We start from the raw sequence: 23800 nt of genomic DNA on the forward strand, positions 1-23800 counted from the left end.
GGCAGTTCTCTCCTCTCCCGATCAACTTCCAAAGATCTTTCAAAGATCTTTTCCAAAGAAGTACCGACCTTCCTAGAGATCACTCAAGAATCTACTTGAAACCTTCCAATCGATTCCCTCTAGCTTCAATTCGATCTCACTCTGTCTGTATATGTGTGTGTGTCTCTCTCTCTTTTTATTTTATTGTATTTTCTTTACTTTTAGTTTTTCAATAAAAGAGAAAGAGTTTTTCTTGCTTGCATTCTTTCTTTCTTTATTTATTTATTTTTTTGGAAGTTTTAATTGTTTATTTATTTGACCTCATTTTAACAAAATTAACTGAATAAATAATAAACTAATTATATATCTTTTTTCCTTTTATTCGTGCATATACCTATATATATGTAATTGATATTTATTAGATCAATATTATTTATTTTTTATTAATATTTTAAATGGATAAACAGTATTTATAAAAATAAAGCATGTAAATGTAATAGCATATATAATAATAACATAAGTTATCAATGAACTAATGCAATCCCCGTTAATTTTATGAGCCATTATGAAGTAATTGATACTAATTTTGATTTAATAATAATGATAAAATCACTTATTATTTATAATTAATAAAATATTTATATTGTAATAATTTATTTTTCAAATATTCATCATTAGTAAAGCAAGCAATCATGTAAAAATACAAATCAAATAAATATAAATTTATATAGGTATATATGTTATATACGTTTCATTAAGTTTTGACCAAACTCCTATTATATATATATATATATATAATATGGTTGTATATATAATAATCTCTATTCGTGGTAATTCAAAATATTTTAATAGAACAAAAAATTCAACGATCCAATCTCAGATTTAATCACGACGTATAAAATGCACGTGCATAATTAGTGTATAACCAAAACGACGAGTCGAGGCTTATATTCAAACAGGATGTTTAATATTTTATAATCTCATACCAATGAAATTTTGATCGTTAAAACCTGATATAAATATTTATATATACTAATAATATATGTTAATATGAAAATATTTGACGTTGCAAAGTAAATTGCTCAACGTTGACTATACGATCATTTTGCTATGGAAAAATCATGTAATTGACTTTTTCTTTATAGCTATCTTATAGTATACAACCTACGATAAAGAAAATAATGATAAATAGAAGAAAAAGAAAAGGTAAAGGAAGAAATCTTTATTTTTTATTTTTTTCTTCTTTTTCTTGTTAAACTTTTCTTTTCACCATGACCATCGTACATTCAACGACACGGATTACATTACTTTTCTTGCCTTAGTTTCCCTTTAAAAGCCGTTTCGAACGGGTTGAAAACACACACGTGCAAGTAGGAATATTATGTCAGAAATCGACACGTACTCTAAAGAGTAAGTAACCTACCCTTAGCTAAACTACATGCATCAGATAGGAAAAAAGAAAGAAAACAAAAAAATAAAAAAGAAAAGAACAAAAAGTAGAAGAAGAAGAACATGCAGAAGAAATATGACTTAGTCGGTGATGCAAGATGATCAATAGAAAAAGAGATAAAGAAAAGAGAGAGAGAGAGAGAAACGAAAAGCGTGCCGTGGACAAGTCTATCCATCTTGCTTGGCTGACAAATCTGGGGAAGTGGAGTCTTCGGTACACAGATCCTCTCTTGGGGTTCGTTAGCAAGAAATTCTACGGACTCACCTGTGACTCTCTTTATCGTAGGAATGTCTACGAACTAACCTTGAGTACGATCAAATAATAAAACTTACTTGGATCTTAGAATTACCAATTTTTTTACTATAGATAAAAAGAGAGAGAGGAAATGAAAGGAAGGAAGGAAAGAAAGGGTAGAAGGAAAGAGAAAGATAAAAACAAAGATAATTTAACAAAACAAAAAGATAAGTATCCGTGAGCATCGAATCGAAGTTACTCGCGAGACAGTGACTAATGATGGTCATTATCTGAGAAACACATCCAGTTTCCTCTCCTTCTTTATCCTATATCTTTCTCTTTCTATCTCATTATCGTCGTTCTGGGAAAACGTTAACGCTTAAAGAATAATACACAGACCGAATAGAGTGTGGTACTAGGGTAGTAAGACGAAAGATAGTTTAAATCGAAGTTTGAACTTTCTCACAAACTTTCATATGGATATTTTGTGTATTAGATATTCATGTGGATATATATAGATAAAAAGATATTGGTAATTTTACAATCTATCTACTTACGATCAAACTTTTCCATTTACTCTCTTTTCGATTCGTTTTAAATCTTCTTCTTTGTTCCAAATGAAAATAAAAAGAAAAATAGAAAATATTTAATCCTTAAAAATATTCGTTTTAAATCATAACAATTTCTATAGTAATTTCGTCTAATGTTTTAATATTTCTAAGTAAATATATTGGTATTTATTAATTTGCTAGAAATGTAAAGTATTTTGATTGCTATGAAAAGAATTCAACGAATGCAATTAATTATAAGTTTTGAAATGAAAAATGAAGGAAAAAAAGGTGTTTCATACATTATCAAGATTATAGATTACCGTACATCACGCTTTACCATTCATCGAACCATATAAACAAGTTATATTTATGTAGAATTTTAGTAAAATCAATTCAAAAGGTTTTATTTGTTGGTATTATATCTTACTCTCTTTTGATGTTTACCCTTTTAACACTGTTAAATAATCCCACTGAAAATTGGTATTTAACGATTGGAAAATTTATGAAAACCATGAAAATTTCTAACTACAAATATTTAACGAATAGGTATTCGAAATGAATTTTCAAACAGTTACCAAGAGTAATTCTTCAAAGGCAATGCGTCTAGAGATTTTCGAATCGAATTGAAAAAACAAAAGGAGAACACAAAAATATATGAAATAAAACAAACAAACAAACAAACAAATAAGCAAACAAAAAGTAAAGGAGTACTTTTCGACGTCGAACGAATCGACATTGGGATTTACTGTTTCGATTTTCATTATTTCTACGGAATAGTACATACGAACCCTCGAGTTATTGACGTGTTACAAAGCAAATGCATGAGAAAGTGTTTTTCGCGTGCAATGTAACGTGAAATATAATATAATATATATAAATGTATTCTTTTATATTGTATAATCAATAAAAAATTCTAGATATCGATATGAAATATTGCTTTGTGAGTTATGTACAGAAATAAAATTTGTTTCATTTATTACGATCTGAACACACTGATAATAAATAAACAAATATACACAAACATACACACACATATATATACAATATTAATTATATTATAATAATTATGTTAATTGTATTCCTTTTTTCTAATATCGTAATTTATCCCCAATCAGAATGATTAAATTCTCGTTTATTAAATGGCATCGTTTTTAATTAAAAATGCTTCATCATTTATGTATACATACATCGTACGATCAAAGAGCGATTTAATCAACGAAAAAAATAATAAAACATTAGAAAAAGGTAGAGCAAACGAGTTGTTCGTAGCACAATGTTGCTACGTCCATTCATAGCTGCGTCTACGTAGAAGGCTAATTGTGATGTCGATAAGGGAGAGTGAAGACATCGTTACATTGTACATCACCCATTTATGGGAGAAATCAGTATCTGGATCTTCGATTCGCATGAAGATAGAGCCGTTTCGAACGAAAGTCGACCTCCCGTGAGTATCTAGTATTTTCTAATGAGATTTCATCGTATGTTTCTTGATCGATCGATCCATCTCTTCGTTTTCTCTTTTTTTTCCTATTTCATTATATACATAATAGATATATACAGCAAATACAGTTGTACTATGAGTAAAGTAGTAAAAACATTTGTTAAATGAAAGTTATTCATTATAGGTTTCCATTTAGAACAAAGTTAATTTGATCTTGAAATAATGAAAAAAAAATTGTTAACCGAATCATAATTAAAAAGAAAAGTCTTTATATGTTGAAACATTTCTCTTCGTTTAAAAATACTTTTATCAGAGATATTTATATTTAAATTTTAAAAAGCTCACATCTTGTATATACCATGAACGTGTATATATCTGAAAAATATATTACATAAAATAGTAACTAGATAAAAGAGTACAATATTAAATAGTTAAAATAAAGTAATAAAATGTAATCTCGAGATAGATCATATTATTCTTGCTTGAAAATTCAACACATGATATTAGATCGTTTATATAATAAGTACTTAAAATAAATATGTGAAAGATATATTAAAATTAGTCATAAAATAAAATTACAATATTATAATATTAAACAGATAGACGAATAAAAATCATATAATTTCTGATACAAAATTCAACAGGAGATTAGATCATTAATATAATAAGTATCTATGTAATATATAAGAAGTAGAAGTAGAAGTAGTAAAGGATGATTATCGAAGGAAAGAGTGTTCGTTTAAGTTAATTTAACTTAAGTGATGTTATATACATATATATACGAGAAAGAAAAAGAGATCCCATAGCTCATTGGTTACTTGAAGTAAACTGAAGTTAGCTCATGAAACATGGATCAAGAGTCGCCCCAGGAAGAAGCAAAGAAATCGGCCGCCCGTGGAGCCGTCGATGATGATCACCGATATGACTATAAAATGTTACTATCCATGAACTCCTTGTAACCCGGTGTGCTACAAGAAACGTTTCCTGGCGCTGTTGGATTCACGGAAATTAGTACCACCGAGCACGATGCGTGCTCAGCAACTTACTGCATATATATCTTTCTCTCTCTCTCCCTCTCTCTCTTTCTTTTATTCTTCCTTTCTTTCTTTATTTATTCCTTTCTTTTTCTTTAATCTTTCTTTACTTCTTTCTTTATTTCTATCTCTTTCTCTTAGAAACGATCGCGTTCTCTTTCAGCAATGTTGCAGATCGTCTTCATCCATAACGCGCCCAGTTTTTCTAACACCATGAAGTGTATATCCATCCAATTGTGTATGGATCCATGAAGTGTATTACATCCAATATTTTTATCCTTCCATTTGGATTTTCCAAATTTTCCAACATTTTATAAAACTAATAATAACAATAGATTTTTTTTCTTTTCTACAAACCCTCGTATCGATTAAAAATAATTAAACAATACAAAAGTCACTTTACTCGAATCAATCAACTTTATTTTTGTTAGATATTTTTGAAGTAATAGCATAGTGAAGGCATACTTTTTTTAACAAAACACATTGATAAATAAATATATGGTGTTTTTTTCTTTTTCTTTTCTCTGTAAAGGAAGTTTTGAGACAACTTATATTATACTATTTTACAATTAATTGGAGAATAATTTGAATGATTTGATATTGTTCTTTGAAATCATATGGATTAAGTTGTATTGATTGAATAAAGTATATATGAAATTTAAAAATGAGTTTTGAAGTTAATTATACGGCGCCAATGTATATAAAAGAGTAAGTGTACGTAAGTAAGTAGATATATACACATACGAGACGAGAAAAAGAGAGAGAAAAGTCAATGAATAATGGACAAGTTGAACACTGTAGAAGATAAAATTGCACGCGGTCTGCAACCAGCCAAGAGAATTCGTAGAAGACGATCGGCCGTATTTAAGTAACATATGTCTCCTACGACATATACAGGTGTGCCAAGGTAATATAGTCTTGAAATTACCGCGAAATTCACCGGTAAAAGGACCGACGAATTCGTCGAATCGAAAAATTAAGAAGGTTAGCGTGACTTACGTTCGGCACGCGTGCCCAATAAGATACAACTCACTCGTAATATTATTTCCTGTTACTTTTTTCCAATTCAAGCAACCCCATCAATCCTTTTACTTTGACAAACGACAAATCCTGCCATTCTGCTTGCAGTTTCATACCAATTTCTTCTTAACCCTTTATAATGCCTTGTAACTTTTGAGTCACTTGCATATATACTGGGTGAGATAAAAGTAGCTTTCTCCTTATAGTTTTTGCATAAAAATCACAATATTTGGATGAGTTATAACCGTTGATAGAGCAATCACTCCAAAACTTAGATACCAATCCACAGTTGTGTTCCGCCATATGTAAAATTAATAATTTACTTTATACCTGTAATTTCAAATATTTGTTAAGTAATTTTAAGTAAGTTTAAGTAATTTAAAAAATTATTCTTAGTGTTTGTTCGTATTATTATATTATTATACATACCGATATTTATTATTTAATTATATATATTTATATGTGTAAATTAATTTGATATATTTCTACTTGAAAACTTTGCTGCAAACTTATCTCGTTTGTGAGGGAAATTTCAAAACTATTCGCACCCTTCAAAAACTTCTCGGTGGCGCCCTCTCCCTGATACAAAACCAATCTATTTCGTGATCTACTTTATTTTTTCTGTCAATATTAAAATATTATACAACTCGTAAGTGTACAAAGATGTTATCAATTGTGTTCTAATATCTCAAGTCATTGTTATGTAAACGTTTTATTAAACTAACCTAAATTAATTTTAGAAATTTTCTTTCGTAAATTTGAATTTTTCAAAGTAATGTATCGACGTGAAATTTTCTTACTCTTATCATCAGTGAATAAAATTTAATTTATGTATAAAATAAATAAAAAGTATAATTCTGTCCTTTTTTTGTTGGTTAATATTCACTGATAAATTGTTCACTTTTATAAAAAAAAAAAACCAAATCGATATGATCGTTAATGCAAATAGGTATATATGTAGACAACTTCATGTAATGTGTAATTAGAATTAAAGAAGAGTGCGCTACAAGTCCGGTTTTTGGAGAAATATGGCGGATGTCGAGGTGAGTCTGTCACGTGGAATTGAAAAGATATAATATTCTTAATACATTACTTAAATTTTATTAACGTTTATCTTACAGCTGACTAAAGCCTTAAAAGATTTACCTAATCGAATTCAAACCGCTAGTAAAAAAGAGCGGCGAGAGATTTTACAAAATGTCGTCGATGTGTTGTCAAACCCTGGTAAGATAACGTTTCATTTTATCTAAAATTAATTTGATAACATTTATATTAGAAATATAATAAAAATTTATCAAGATTTATAATGTTTTAAGGTCATGCATGTATACTTTTTCTATATATTATTAAAACTAATATGTCTAATCAAAGAATTTGCTACCAGTTGAATCTACATCATTTTATGTGCTTGTACTTTATATAAATACTATTTACTAATAATATTCACTATATGTCAATGACGATGATTTAGAATGATTTTATAATAAATCACAAATTTGTTTTATCATTTCAAATAAAGTACGTAATAACAACTTATCCATTTTGTATTATATCCATTTTATTTGTTTCAGGCATTAATGACAAAATTGTTTGTGGAATTTGCAAAGTTCTCTCCCTTACTTTGCATCGATACAAAGATACAGCTTCCCAATCTTACGTGAAAAATGTCATTACAAAGTTATTGGCAGAGCAACCAGAAGCCACCGTGAAGCATATGACAAGTGTCATTGCAGAACAAGCTACTTGGCATAAGAATGTGGTTTCTACGTAAGATTAACGTTGCATCATATATCATTTTTTGTTCTATACTCTTGTATTAGAAAATAATTGTATATATGCTAACATTATTTATATTAGGTCTACCAGAAAGTTCTGTCTATTTTGACAGACACCAATTCAATTGTTCATCTCTAACTTTCCAGTAGACCTAATATATTCGTTTCTCTTTTAGCTTAAATACCGCTTTAACTGCATACCTTGCATTGAAATGGTCAACGCTTGTAATACTACATGGAATCAATAAGAATTTTGAAAATTGCACTGAACTAGCAAAACTTATCGAAGCGCAAGCCAACTTAAGTGCTGCTTCATTAGCATCTATGGATAAAAAGATGTCGTATAAAACATACGCATTACTTGCACATGAATGGTCATCTGTCAAAGATATCGAAATTAAATATGTAGAAACATTAGTCAAACTTGAGATTGGAAATGGTGTAATTGTACTTGCAAGCTTGCTAACTAAATATTTAGTGAATACAAAAAAAAGTGAACTTATAGAACAGTTGAAGGTAATAATTGTTTATACAATCCTAATGTTTGTGATAATAATAATTTTTATATTTATTTAACAGTATAATCTATTTGTTCGTTTCAGAAAAATGTTATAGATACATTTATAAAAGTGACTATCAGTTCAAAGAAAAAACCAGATCTATATGTGGTCGATACAGCAGTACCTCTTCTACGTAGAATGTCGCATGAAGAATTTAAAGTTCAATTGTTGCCAGCTTTACAAAAAGCTATGTTAAGAAATCCTGAAATAATAATTGAATCAGTTGGACATATATTAAGTGGATTGAGTCTTGATTTAAGTCAATACAGTCAAGATATTTGCAAAGGATTATTTGCTAATCTACATTCTAAAGAAGATCTTGTTAGAGAAGAAGCAGTAGGAGCATGCCGTAGACTTGCTAGACAATGTTCAGATACAACTGCTTTGGAGAGTTTACTTGCTTCTTTATTTGCTGTATTTCATGGATCTGAAGGAAAACTAACCGTGGTGACTCATAAAATATCTGTCTTACAAGGAGCAGGTAATTTGAGTTATAATGCAGCTTCAGGAAGTAGTGTACAACGATTGGCAGAAACTGCATGCGAACATTTCATTAAAGTTCTTGAAACAGAGGTTCATGAAAAAACATTGATTCATGCATTAGATATGATGGCATTGTGGTCTAACAAATTTACAAACAGTGTTCCCCAAAGCGTAATAGATGCATTTAAAAAAGGAATAGCAGCTAAAACTTCTACCGCTGCTGTACGTACTGCTTATATCAAACTTTTCTTCTCTGCTCCGGTAGACTCTTATTCAGGCACGATCGCACCTATTCTAACTCAAGCTATAACAAGAGCTATACAACAAAGTTCACAACCTATGCCTGTCACTGAAGGATTAGTGGCATCATACTTATTACTTAAATTTGTATTAGCTGATCTAGTAGAAAATGATAAACAAACAATATTATGGAATGCAATAGACGAACAAATATTCTTTTCAGAAAAATTTTTAACTACATGTGGTGATGATACTTTATACCATCTTATGCTATTATGTGAACGTCTTATTACTGAATTTGTTGATAGGCTCAATGAAAAAGCTTTAAATGGAATTCACAGAGCTATTGTAGCATGTTCAACAGCACCAAAGTTCTGCTATCAGAAAACGTTGTTTTCCATTGATTAAAAAAATTTTAACCGGTTTAAGTACATATGCACCAGTTGAAGCACTTTTAATAGAATTTAATAAATATCTTAAAAACGTCAAGATCAAAATTGAAAATGATAAAGATAATAAGGAAGATACGTGTGGCGAAATTACTGGTAGAAGTTTGGCAGATGGATTACTTGCTATATGTTCTGGATCATTTCTTTTTGAATTACCTGCTATGCAATTGACTCGAGATGCATTAATCCCAGCTCATCATCCAGCGATATTAAGAGCAGTTCCAAATTTATGGTTGAAAATAGCTAAAAATTTTAACCTAGTACCCAAGGATTTTCTTAGAACTTATAGTAACGAAATCAAAAAGTTACTCATACAAAATTATAATCCTGTACCAAGTTATGAGAATGCGCTTGCTAAAGTACTACAATTATCTCCCGATACTATTTTACCTACTTTAATTTTAAATGTGACGAATAAACTAAACGATCAAGAAATTTTAAAAGTCACCAAAGATGAATATTTCACTTATCTTACACCCGAAGGAGAACTTTATGATAAAAGTGTATTGCCAACTAATGATGAAAATGATATATTAAATGCTATGAATATGAAACGAGAAAGTAAAGTATATTCATTCAAAGAACAACAAGAGGAATTACAACTTAGACGTGAATTGTATGAAAAACACAAGAGAGAAGGAAAGATAAAGGAACCAAAGTTAACAGCAAAACAAGAAGAAATTCTAAAAGCACAAATTGCTAAGGAAAATGGTATTAGAAAGAGACTAACTGAATTAAAATCAAAGATAGATCATGCGGTATCTTTGATACTTTGTGCTATACGGGGAAATGGTCAGGAACTATCTTTGTATCTGAAGGATATATTATCTCCTATTTTAAAAAATTTAGGATCCCCATTAGCTGCACCTGCTATATCCGAGCTTTATATTGAGTTACAAAAAATAGTTCAAATAGGTACAGATACGACATTAGGAAATTTGATAGCACATGTTACATTACGACAATTACAACCACAATGTGATTTAGATCCAGCATGGGAAGATGAAAATTTAGACGTAGTTGTTAAAAGAACGTTGAATTTGATTCATACAATTACAATTAAGCAAAAACGTTTGTTTACTGCTCCCGCATTCTGTTATATCTTTCCTTTTTTGAAGAAAACTTTATTGATGTATGAAGATGATGTTATGATAATGCAAGGATTACAAATAATTCAAGAACATGCGAAGCAAAGAGGAAATACTTCAGATTTGAAAGATATGAGACATCCTAGGTTATTACCCAGAAAACAAATATTCGACTTACTTATAGAACTTATGAGTAGTACTACTGGAAGAGTACAATCACATGCGGTAACAACATTGCTAGATGTTGCTCAATCTGGTAGTGGACAACCTGGTACAGCTTTAGCAACAAGCGACGATATAGATTCGTTAATCGGTGCTCTACAAAATGCATTACCAGCAGTAAGAGATGCAGCTTTGAGAGGACTAAAAGTAATAAGACAAGCATTTCCATCTGAGAAAGAGGATCCTGCACAACTACTTCGTCTAACAAGAAGAATATGGATCGCTAGATTCGATGTTTGTGATGAGAACAAAACCCTTGCTAACGAATTGTGGAGTGCTGCTAATTTACTAGCTCAAGCTGATGTTCTTTGCGACGATTTGATTCAAGATATCGCGCATCCAGTGGAACCAGTACAGCAAGCTGCAGCATGTGCTTTGGCCCAAAGTTTGACCAATGTACCGTATTTGACTCCATCGATATTGGACAGATTATTAGAATTGTATCAAGAAAAATTAGCTATGATTCCACCTAAACTTAACGATTTTGGTCGTGTTGTGGAACAACCAATTGATACTTGGGCACCACGTCGTGGTGTAGCACTTGCTCTAACTCAAATAGCACCACTTTTAACGTCAGAAACTATTCAACGTCTTGTACAATTCTTTGTTTCAACAGGTTTGGGAGATAGAAACCCATCTGTTCGTACAGAAATGTTGAATGCTGCTGTAGCAGCTGTTGATCTTCATGGAAAGAAAAATATAACTTCTCTTCTACCTGTCTTTGAAGATTTCATGGACAAAGCACCTAAAATTGGAAGTTTCGATTCTATAAAACAATCTGTAGTCATTCTGATGGGTTCATTAGCGAGACATTTGGATAAAGATGATCCACGTATCAAACCAATCGTGATGCGCCTTATTGCAGCTCTTTCAACACCATCCCAACAAGTACAGGAAGCAGTTGGTAATTGTTTACCACATCTTGTACCTTCTATCAAAGAAGATGCTCCAAAGATTGTTGATAACCTTATGGATCAGTTATTGAAATCAGACAAATATGGAGAACGTAAAGGTGCTGCTTATGGATTGGCTGGTATCATCAAGGGTATGGGAATCTTGGCATTGAAACAGTTAGATATTATGACTACACTGACCAACGCAATTCAAGATAAAAAAAACTATAGGCATAGAGAAGGAGCGCTGTTTGCTTTTGAAATGTTATGTACAATGTTGGGTAGATTATTTGAACCTTATATCGTCCACGTGTTACCACATTTATTATTATGTTTTGGAGACTCCAGTCAATACGTAAGAACAGCCACAGATGATACAGCTAGAGTAGTTATGAGCAAACTCTCTGCTCATGGTGTTAAATTAGTATTACCCAGCTTATTGGCAGCATTGGAGGAAGATTCTTGGAGAACAAAAACTGGTAAGTATTATAATATTATATAATAATATATACACATATATTATTCATATAAAAAAACATTAGAATAATAAGAAAAATCTTGTCAACAGGGTCTGTCGAATTATTAGGTGCAATGGCATACTGTGCACCAAAACAATTAAGTAGCTGTTTACCGAGTATCGTACCTAAGCTCATAGAAGTACTCAGCGACTCTCATACAAAAGTTCAAGAAGCTGGTGCAGAAGCACTCAAAGTCATTGGCAGTGTTATTCGTAATCCCGAAATTCAAGCTATCGTGCCAGTTTTATTGAAGGCTTTACAAGATCCATCTCATAAAACAGCAACTTGTTTACAAACACTTTTGGATACACAATTCGTTCATTTCATCGATGCTCCGTCTCTCGCTTTGATTATGCCTGTCGTACAACGTGCTTTTCTAGATCGTTCAACAGAAACTAGAAAAATGGCTGCTCAGATCATTGGTAATATGTATTCGCTAACTGATCAAAAAGATTTGACTCCTTACTTGCCTACTATCATTCCTGGTCTAAAAACGAGCTTATTGGATCCCGTACCTGAGGTACGCAGTGTATCAGCTCGAGCTTTGGGTGCAATGGTTCGTGGAATGGGAGAATCTAGCTTCGAAGATTTACTACCATGGTTAATGCAAACATTAACATCAGAAACAAGTAGCGTGGATAGATCTGGAGCTGCTCAAGGACTTTCCGAAGTAGTCCGTGGTTTAGGTGTAGAAAAATTACACAAACTTATGCCTGAAATTATTTCAACTGCTGAAAGAACGGACATAGCACCGCACGTAAAGGATGGTTACATAATGATGTTTATTTACATGCCCAGTGCATTTACCACCGAATTCACACCTTATATTGGGCAAATAATAAATCCAATATTAAAAGCACTTGCCGACGAAAACGAGTACGTGCGAGAAACTGCACTTAGAGCTGGTCAACGAATCGTTACTTTGTATGCAGACTCAGCAATAATGTTGCTTTTACCAGAATTAGAAAAGGGTCTTTTTGATGATAATTGGCGTATCAGATATTCGTCCGTTCAGTTGCTCGGCGATCTTTTGTATAGAATTTCGGGTGTATCTGGAAAAATGTCAACTGAGACAGCAAGCGAAGATGATAATTTTGGAACAGAACAGTCACACTTTGCAATAATCAATGCTTTAGGTGCGGAAAGACGTAATCGTGTGTTGGCTGGTCTTTACATGGGTAGATCCGATGTAGCTTTGATGGTACGCCAAGCTGCTCTTCACGTTTGGAAGGTAGTTGTCACGAATACACCTAGAACATTGAGAGAAATTCTACCAACTTTGTTCACTCTTTTACTGGGATGTTTGGCAAGTACGAGTTACGATAAGAGACAAGTTGCTGCTAGAACGTTGGGCGATCTTGTAAGAAAATTGGGAGAAAGAGTACTTCCCGAAATTATACCGATTTTGGAGAAAGGTCTTTTGAGTGAACAGGCTGATCAAAGGCAAGGTGTTTGTATTGGTCTTTCCGAGATTATGGCAAGTACAAACAAAGATATGGTACTGACATTTGTTATCAGTCTAGTACCCACTGTTAGGTACGTATATCTTATACCATAATTTACATTCACGCATGAACAGTAAATTGAAACTAAAATAAACTTATAATTCTAGAAAAGCATTATGCGATCCATTACCTGAAGTTCGTCAAGCCGCAGCTAAAACGTTCGATGGATTACATTCGACAGTTGGTGTTCGAGCTTTAGACGATATACTTCCTGCTATGTTAACCCAATTAAATTCACCGGATCAAGCCGAAGCCGAGAACACTTTGGATGGTTTGCGCCAAGTAATGGCGATTAAATCGCGCGTCGTATTACCTTATTTAGTACCTCAGCTAACAACTCCGCCAGTTAATACGAAAGCTCTCTCGATCTTAGCAAGTGTTGCTGGAGAAGCATTAACGAGATTTTTACATAAAATTTTACCAGCTCTACTGACCGCACTTTCCAGTGCACAAGGAACTCCAAACGAAGTTCAGGAATTAGAGTACTGTCAAGCCGTTATTCTTTCTGTTACGGATGAAGTTGGCGTTAGAACAGTCATGGATCAATTAATGGAGGCTACCCGATCAAATGATGCATCAAGACGACGAAGTGCAGCAACATTATTGTGTGCATTTTGTCGCGACACCAGAGCAGATTACAGTCAATATGTACCTCAACTTTTGCGTGGACTTATTCATCTTTTTACCGATGAGGATAAAGATGTATTACAAATGAGTTGGGAAGCCCTAACTGCAGTCACCAAGGTAAGTAGTTCTCATAGTTTATACATACAATTAAATTTTATGATTAAGAAGAAATTTTTAATAATATTTACAAATAAAATCTTTTTTTCTTTAGACATTAGCATCGGATCAACAAATTGCTCACGTACAAGACATTAGACAAGCTGTTCGTTTTGCAGTATCGGATTTAAAAGGACAAGAATTGTTACCTGGATTTTGTTTACCTAAAGGTATCACGCCAATACTTCCTATATTCAGAGAAGCAATTCTGAATGGTTTACCCGAAGCAAAAGAACAAGCTGCTCAAGGATTAGGAGAAGTCATTAAACTAACCAGCGCTTCCGCACTTCAACCAAGTGTTGTACATATCACTGGCCCATTGATTAGAATTCTTGGTGATCGTTTTAATTGGAGCGTCAAAGCTGCAGTACTAGAGACACTTGCTATTTTACTTGGCAAGGTTTGTACACTTTTTATTAATATCTTCATTTAAACAACAAATATGTAAATACAACATAATTAAGAAATTAATAATTGTTTTTTTAGGTTGGCGTCATGTTGAAACAATTTTTACCTCAACTACAAACAACATTTTTGAGAGCATTAAATGATAGTAATCGTCAAGTGAGATTAAAAGCAGCATATGCTTTGAGTAATTTGATCGTTATACATACCAGAGTAGATCCCTTGTTCACTGAACTTCATACTGGTATTAAAACTGGCGATGATCCAGCTATAAGGTCAGTCAATTTTTTGCCAAATTCTAACACCATAAAAGTTAGCTTACAACTACAAGAAATTTACTCTATCATTAATTTTCAGAGAAACGATGTTACAAGCTTTACGTGGCGTGCTTACACCTGCTGGTGATAAAATGACTGAACCTATGAAAAAACAAGTTTTCCTTACATTAAACAGCATGCTTGGTCATCCAGAAGATATTACAAGAAACGCAGTAGCCGGTTGTTTTGGTGCTCTTTTACGATGGTTGAGTCCTGAACAACTTGCTATCGCATTTAATGATAATCTTTTATGTAAGTTTATGATTTTTATATTTTTTATTATTAATTATTCATTAACTGTTCCTGAAAATTCTTAACAGTTTAGATTTAGACGATAATCTAGATTACAAGTAATATCATTAATAAAATATGAAATTTTGCGTATCTTCAGACATGCAATTTAAAATGTTCATATAATTAATAATAACGATAATAAAAATGAAAAAAGAAACAAAATTTATGCTACTATCCTTAGGTAACGACGTTAATGCTGATTGGACACTGAGACACGGACGTTCAGCTGCACTTTTTGTCGCACTGAAAGAATCACCAGCCACCGTATTCAACGATAAAGAAAAGGACCGCGTTTGTACAGTAATTTTATCGTATCTAGCTGCGGACCGAGTGCAAATAGTCATGAACGGTGTCAGAGCTTGCGGTTATTTATTCCAATACCTAATGCAGGAAAATATGTCGGTACCTCAACAAGTTCTTTCACCATTCGTGAGGGTAATTATCATAAATATAATTACAACGATACAATTGCAATGAATATTAATCTAATTCTATTATATTTTAGTCAATGAACAACAACAGTAACGATGTAAAACAATTACTCGCTAGAGTTTGCATTCATTTAGCACGAAATATACCACCGGCAAAAATGTCACCGGAATTATTGAAAGCTTTACTACCAATGTTAGTGAATGGAACTAAAGAAAAGAATGGTTATGTAAAAGCTAACAGCGAACTTGCTCTAATTGCTGTACTTCGATTGAGACAAGGAGAAGAAGAACACCAGGTTTGTCTTATCTTTATGTCTTATCTAATGTTATTGAAAATGACAACAATTATATATTTTTTTTTATTTATTAAATGTACTTGTTCTTTTTTTCCTCTTATTATTTTTTGTGAAATGAAAAGATATTGCAGTACTTTTAAATATTTTTCAGAGATGCATGGCTTTCTTGGATGCTGGTGCAAAAGAATCATTGTCGGACGTCGTCAGCAAGGTGCTTCGTAAGGTTTTATCTCAGCCAGAAGGCAAAATAGAAGAGTTAGATGATACGTTACTCACGTGAGAGACATTTTACTTCCCGGGGCTTAATATTTGTTACGTACGTTCCAATAACCGTACTCTCGAGCATCAACGTCAACAACAACAATACCACCAACAGCAGCAGCACTATTATTGCTCGTCGTATGTTAGTATTATAAAAATTGTAGTTCATTTAATATCATATATCGATAAACGATTAAATGGTACTCTGTATGCCGATCGTTCGATGATGATGATAATAATGATGATAATGAAGATGACATTGACAATGATAATGTTGATGGCATTAAAGTTACTTAAGTTAAAATCTCTCAAGTTTAAAGAGATCTTTCCAGATCATTCTAAATGGACTGAACGAAAAGAAACTGTATTAAGGAAGCAATCTGGCCATATTCTCTTTTATTGTAAAAGGAACTTCATGAGAATTAGGTTATGTTGTAAAGATTTATCAGAACACAATAAAAGTATGTATGCGACATGCTGATATCTTTAAAAACAAAAAAAAACAGCTTTCCTTCGTATGATTTGACAAATTAAAGGCGTTTCGTCTTTTAATTATGTTCAATATTAAAAATAATCATCCGTCGTCTTATATATATAAATATATTATATTATATTATATTATATAATGACGAGGAAATAGCAAGATTGTTGTTTGTATAACAAACAAAGTACAACTGTGTCTCTGCCTGCTTCGGAAAAGAAGAAAAAGAAGAAACGAAGAAATAGAGAATGAGAAAGAAAGAAGTAATACAGAAGTAAGAGAACGTGTGATCTATTGTTCTTCTATCAAAGAAGAAAATGAAAAGAAAAATGAATAATCGGTGTATAGTTTGCATTTATCATATAATAATATTAATAATAATAGTAATAATAACAATTCATCCTAGATATGGATATTACGTCGGCTTTAGCCATAATAACGTAACAAAGCGGTGCTTTCTGGTTTGTCATTCTAAACTTTCGCTTTCTTGATATCGTCTTACTGAAAAGTAACAATCAAAGCACTTTCGTATCTTCTATTAAAAGAATCTTATTATTCTCATACATGTTCTCTGTTTGGTTTATTCGTAAAAAAATATTTTTTAAAATATCATATATGTGTGTGTATATGTATACATATATATGTTGAGGATTGGTTGTTATTTAATTTTTTGAAAGATTTTGATGAGTACATACTGCAATTCAGCTCGGATTAAATATTAGAAAATAATCTTTTAAAGATGACCTAGAACGTTTTCTATTTATTTTCTTTTTTTTTATTTCGTTCTAAATTGTGGGATGTACTCATCAGATATAAAATAACAACCATTCTTATACATATGTATGCACATAATTCATCGGACAATCATATATACTGCGATCTTTGTACTTTTATATTATATCAGTTCGACTTCGCAAGAAAAATTTCATGAAAATCGGAGATACATCACATATTTGATGTATTTCCTATATAAATCCAACTATACTTTAGTCCATATCATTTTCATGCTAAAATAACAGCTTTGTTAGCTTTCAACTTACTTTGAAGAAAAAATATCAAAAAAAACATAAATAAAAAATGCGATTGAGTAACCGAAATAATTACATGACAAACCAGAAGAAACGCTATAATTATTGTTTAAATTATTATTAATATTTTTTCTTTGTGTAATTTTAGAAAAGAACGAAAAAATATTAACGTGTTGGGGGAGGGAAGAGCGACCTAGTCGCATTTCTTATCGTTCCTAATTAATGCACATACAAAATTCTATTCCCAAGCCCCGGGATTATTCTCTTCCATCGAGCCATGTATCATAAACACACACATAAGTGCGTGCGAAAGAGAGAGAGAAAAGGATTTATATATATATATATATATGTGACGAATATGTTTTTTTGCACGTTATTCTTTTGAGGCAATTGATATTCTTTCGTTTTTATTTAAAAGAAAATCTTTATTTTTTTGTATTTCCTATTCTAATTCTTTTTATTTGTTGCCATTTTTAAGACTGACGACCTCACTTCTGTCGTTTTATACTTATTCGGAATCTACATTTTTTACTGCCATACAACTAATATAAAAAAAGGAATCTTTTTACATAAATAATTTTTACAAAACTCGGAAGCCTTAAAAACGTGGAACACTGAAAATGCTGTATATTTATTTATCATTAAATTTTTCATTTTTGTTTAAAACATTTAAACAAAATTTAAATATTACTTGTAAGTATACTAAATTTGAAAATTTAAACATTTCTAATTTTATTAATTATTGATTTATAATATATTAATAATAATAAATTTGTTCTACCGACCTAATACATCTTTATTTTTCTTTTTTAAACAAGGATAGCTTATATAAATATAAGCAATTAATAATGAAATACTGTTCATCCTAATAATTTTTCATATATGAAAAAACACGATCGAGAAGTTTAAAAATTCTTTTTTTTTTTTATATTATTTTTTATCGTGTATTTTCTATTATATTTTATGGACTAAAACGGGTTCTACGTTTTACAGGAAATTGGAAAATTTATTACATTCTTAAGGAGAAAGAAAAAACATTTAGGTTTGTTAGAGTTATGTATGCACGAATGTATGTGGTTATAGATAAAATGGAAAATAGAAAAACATGTGCAAGAAATAAAAAAGAAAAAGGTTGCCTATTATTCAACGACCATTTTCATTTAGAAACATGATTTATAAATATTTCCTTTCATTTTTTATAGTTTACTGTTATTCTTTTTTAAAGGATTATACGCTTAAATGATTCTACACATATTCATAATGATAGTGATCTACTTTAACAATACCAACAAAGTATTCTATAAAATCCCAAATGCAATATTAAGAAGGTATTGTATATGAAACTTTCAAATTGCTAGCCCTAATCTTAATTGTAGCTTCCCTCATATGAAAATTACTTTAAAAGACTAGATATCAAAACAATTTTATTTCAATTAACAATTTTATAATATAAATTTATTCATTTCTATTTATGTCAATATATATGAATATTTTGTTTAATAAATTTGTTAAATAAATGTTCAATATTTATAATGGAAGAAGATGTTCGTCAAGTTTATCTGTTCATAAGGGTACGTATTGACATTTTATTATATATAAATGTTTTATAATTCTCATTTAGTAAATAACAGCCAATTTTACTATAAATTAATCAAAAATCTATCAAATGTTAGAAAGTGTAATCTTCTTAAAAATTGACAATTCATGAATATGAATTTATAGTAAATAAATATAGATATTTATTATTCACGAAAATCAACAAAGAAATAGCTTATTATTTGAAAATCCTCAAACGAAAGGAAATCTGAAAAGGGTAAAGAAACTATAAAGATTAGCTATAGAAGATGAAGTAAAAAAGAAATTCTGATACAATCTATACTTTGCAAAAGGTTCCTTTCACAGTAGTACCGGAAGTACCTTTTTATTACTTCTGCGTGATCGCTAAGAAAATAAATGTTGTCGTATTTGTCTCTGTTGTTTAGATTTAACGCTCACGAAATTCACATCCGGATATACACACATACATTCTAACTTTTATTATTTAATAATTTTATTTGGCTGCTATTTGTGTTAAACCAGTATCCTGAAATAATCTTGTCCCTGTTGTTACATTACTGAACAATATTTGTTTAACAAAATACTAAAAATGTAAATCATTTTATTTCATTAATATTAATATTTAGTTAATTAATTATCTAATTGAATTTTATATAATTTTCAGAAAATTCTAAAGAGTGTTTCAAATAGACGAGAAATATAGGTTATCTGCAACGAAAATCCCTTTTCTTCAGAACAAAATGTGGGTGTTCCATTGTAGACAGGCACCTACCATAACAAGAAACTAAGAAAACGAAGATAAGAGATGATAGGTAATGACATGAGTCACATGTAAGGATTTAACAGAATGTTATATATACAACATTGGTTATCTCACAGGATTCTAAAATTTAGTAAGAAAAAAAACATAGCATTTACTCTGTCCGAACATCCTGGAAAAACAATACTCTTCCGCGATAACTTTATACATCATCTAGTCATAACTCATTCGTTTGTTTATTTAACAAATTGTCAATCCAAGACACGGTAAGAATTTGACCGGGAAATAACATGTGCTAACAATATGCACCTTATCTTCTTTATTTCTTTAACATGCCGTTTTTCCACATACGCCTAATATTTCTTCGTTTTTTTTGTTTTTTTTTGATAACATTTTTTATCAGAGGAAGTGGTCTTTTACGTGGAATTACTTATTATTACTTTCTTTTTATTTTGATTTATATAAAACCTTATAAAATATACTATAACAAGAACATATAAACAATTAGATCCAACTCACTTTTTGCAAATAATTTAATATTTTTTATATAGAATTTATTTTTGTAGAGTCATCGAGAAAAGAACCAAAAGAATAAAACTTCCATTCTAGAAAATGTAAATAATGTGGGGGTCACAAAGTGGCCACTTTGAGGTTTTGTTAAACTACAGTCGTGTTCTCGTCATTTAACACCACAAGAGGAACCGTAGGAAGAAGCTACCTATATTTTATGTAAATACGTAGGTGTATATATGTTTTTTAGTTATGTTTATCCTTTAACATAGTTGTTATGCAGAATTCCAACATTAGGGTTGACGTTTTAAGGGAGACTCTAAACTTCGTAGAAAGCAATATGCTTTCGATCTTTCTTTCGAGCCACTCTTCCGTAGACTCGAAGATTTATAAACAATTCGAAATACTTGAGAAAGTTCTTAAAGTAACTTTTAATCGTCCAATAGTAAAATCATTTTCTCAAAAATATATTCAATGAATAAAGTAGGTATACGTATATATATATAAGTTAATTTTATTCTTTAAAAACAATTCAAAGATTAAGATTTATCGTGTTAGTATTTTTCAATAATTTTAACTAACATTTAAAATCCAAATTGTCAAATCAATTGACTCAAAACTGTCAAAAGTTTAATTGATATACGTGTATATACTTTGTTTAATGTTCGTTTCATCATTTTTACAAAGACTATGAATAATCGTTTAAACGGATTCTTTATAGAATGCGAAAAAGAAGAGGTATCACATCGAGCGATAATTTTTAACTCACCGCCTACGATTTTAATGATCCCAAGAATTGGCGACTCCCTCATTATACGTCGCATAACTGTCGCGTGCGATGGACAGGAAGTAAGCCGTAAAACACATTTGTCGGCTTCTTTTCACCCATCCTTTCTCTCTTCTTCTCTTTTTACACCTAACGTTATTTTTATTTATTTTTTTTTTCAATAAGAAGGACCACCCTGATCACAAACCTTTTACCGATTACTTATCGGATATATCAAACGAATCGTCTGTTCACGTATATTACGTGTTTATATTATTCTTATTATTAAATAAACAATATGAATGGGAAAATATGAAAATACAAATAATTAAAAACTTGATCTTTTTGAACCAAGGTGATAATATTTTATTTTATTATTAGATTAAGCCAAGATTATTTGAACACTAACAATAAGATTTAGTTCTTAATGAGGTTCAAGTAGGAATAATCGACATGCTTGTTAAGTTCTTCAGATGAAAAGGAAAGAAAAAATAATTACGATTAATTGGATGTCTCTTTTTGAGAGAATATTTAAAAAAAAAACAGAAATCATTAAAAAATATATACATGTATACAAATTACTTATATACAATATGTTGATTTAAATGTTCGACTTGCAATGTTAAATAAAGTTTCAAGAATAGGGGTGAAATTTTGCAATTAAGCAATTTTAAGAACAAACATTTTTCGTTGAGCCCGTTAAAATAGCGAGAACGTTCGCGTGCGTACAATATATGCCAAAAGAAAAGAAAACGTCACCATAAATTACAAAATCCATCGAGACAGTTGTTAATAGTTTGTTCTCAGCTCTGAGACGAAGAATAAAGATAAAATCAGTATTGTCCATTGGCGAGACAAGTTGAACCACTCTGTTTTGATACTTATCTACACACTTTTCTCTTTTATCTTTTTCTTTCTTTTTTTTCTTCTTCTTCGCCACCCCTTTTAGCGACTTTGAAAAAACGTTTAAAATGTCGACCCACAAAACGCAATATCCCAGGCTTCCAAAATTGTGGATTAACTGTAATCGATACTGTTTAAAAAAATATTGCAGATATTATCTTTGATGATCGATCCTACGAGAAACTTAGAAATATATTTGCCTGTCTTCTATATTTTTTTTCTACATACCTACAAAAATATTTATTTTTCATTTTCAATGATAGTGATTGAGATATCATTAAGTAGTATTACTTTATATCGTGATATTAACGGGAATATGATTAAAATGTATTATGTATAATCTAATATCTATTACTATTAGATTATCATAGATTAGAAATATAAGACATTTTACTTTTGCACAATATTTTATTTAATAATTGATTTTCATTTGTTCAATTAAGGTGCTCGCATCTTTAATGATACTTAATAGCATATATTATATTATAAAGAGATACCACTTAATAGTGGTAAGAATAATGGTATGTTAAGAAACTATGTTTATTTTATTAATGGTACTTTAACGTTTATTCATTGATGTATATCGATAATTTATAGATAAGTTTAATACTGTTTAACCAGTTGCGGTGGAAAAACGAGATGCTTTTGTTACTGGAACGCCAGCGACATGTTACACACGTTGTCAGGCGATTGTTGTAAAAAGAATTTATGATTTTGAAAAATATCACACTTTGCAAAATTATTAATAAATAAATTAAGCATTCATATATATGTAATTTTATCATCAATGTAATTTTATCTTTATATTCTCTTCTGGAAGAGAGGTGGTCTCGTGGTCCTCGGGGTGGGCAAATCCCAGTATCCACGCACAGCGCGTTCTCAGGTTGTGGATAGAGGAAGAGCCTCTTTGTCTTGTATAGGGACGGAGATTAGCTGCAAATAAATTGAATAAGCAGTCGCGGACAGCCGACATGTAATTGGCCCTCCTATTCGGGAGTTGGGCGTAGGTCTGATTACCCCACACCGTAAAACGACTTTATCATGAAACAACGAAAATCGCCATGGATTCTATGGAAGGATCGCACTCAAGGACGGGGACAATGGCGGGATTTGGTATTTGCGGCAATGAACTTTCGAGTTCCTAATGCTAACTAATAATAATAAGATATAATATTAGGTCTACCGGAAAGTTCTGTTCTTTCTGACAAACATCGATTCAAGTTTTCATCTTTAGGAATAAAACATTTTTAAAAAATGCAATATACAAATTGTCATCACACCGTTTTATTTTAATAAATCAAATAACAAGATATAATATATATAATTTAAAAAAAACTTTTTCACATATCAATTTGATTTTAATGTTAACATCGATATTACAGGTGAGTGCGGTCACACGTGTTAGTAAATATATGCAAGGTCATTTAGACCTAACTTTTTAAGCGTAATTGATATTAATACCTGATCCTACCTACCCTATTTACTTGTTGCTTCTTGGATGTAACCGAGTAGGGGAAGAACCAATAAGTGAGTTTATGGGCGTGTCGTGTTGTCGGGTACGATAAT

The 23800-nt window shown here is 30.9% G+C and overlaps 1 protein-coding gene and 1 long non-coding RNA gene across 2 annotated transcripts; one reads left to right on the forward strand and one right to left on the reverse strand.

Moving 5' to 3' along the window:
• Positions 1-4232: 4232 nt before the first annotated feature.
• Positions 4233-6569, reverse strand: LOC107069886 (uncharacterized). The gene is made up of 3 exons (XR_001476179.2): positions 6435-6569; positions 6139-6330; positions 4233-6039 (listed from the first exon to the last, which is right to left on the reverse strand). It is a non-coding gene; the product is annotated as an uncharacterized LOC107069886 (long non-coding RNA).
• A 44-nt stretch (positions 6570-6613) lies between these two features.
• Positions 6614-18880, forward strand: l(3)80Fj (lethal (3) 80Fj). The gene is given in 14 exon segments (XM_015327568.2): positions 6614-6752; positions 6831-6933; positions 7281-7476; positions 7661-8000; positions 8087-9139; positions 9141-11898; positions 11988-13473; positions 13550-14186; positions 14281-14625; positions 14712-14905; positions 14988-15199; positions 15423-15676; positions 15747-15968; positions 16120-18880. Coding segments are annotated over 14 exon segments (7944 nt in total). The 5' UTR covers positions 6614-6737; the 3' UTR covers positions 16249-18880.
• The last annotated feature ends 4920 nt before the right edge of the window (positions 18881-23800 follow it).

The sequence above is a fragment of the Polistes dominula genome, unplaced genomic scaffold (assembly GCF_049000335.1).
Source record: "Polistes dominula isolate Pdom_NZ unplaced genomic scaffold, Pdom_raw_medaka contig_37, whole genome shotgun sequence".
Taxonomy (NCBI): domain Eukaryota; kingdom Metazoa; phylum Arthropoda; class Insecta; order Hymenoptera; family Vespidae; genus Polistes; species Polistes dominula.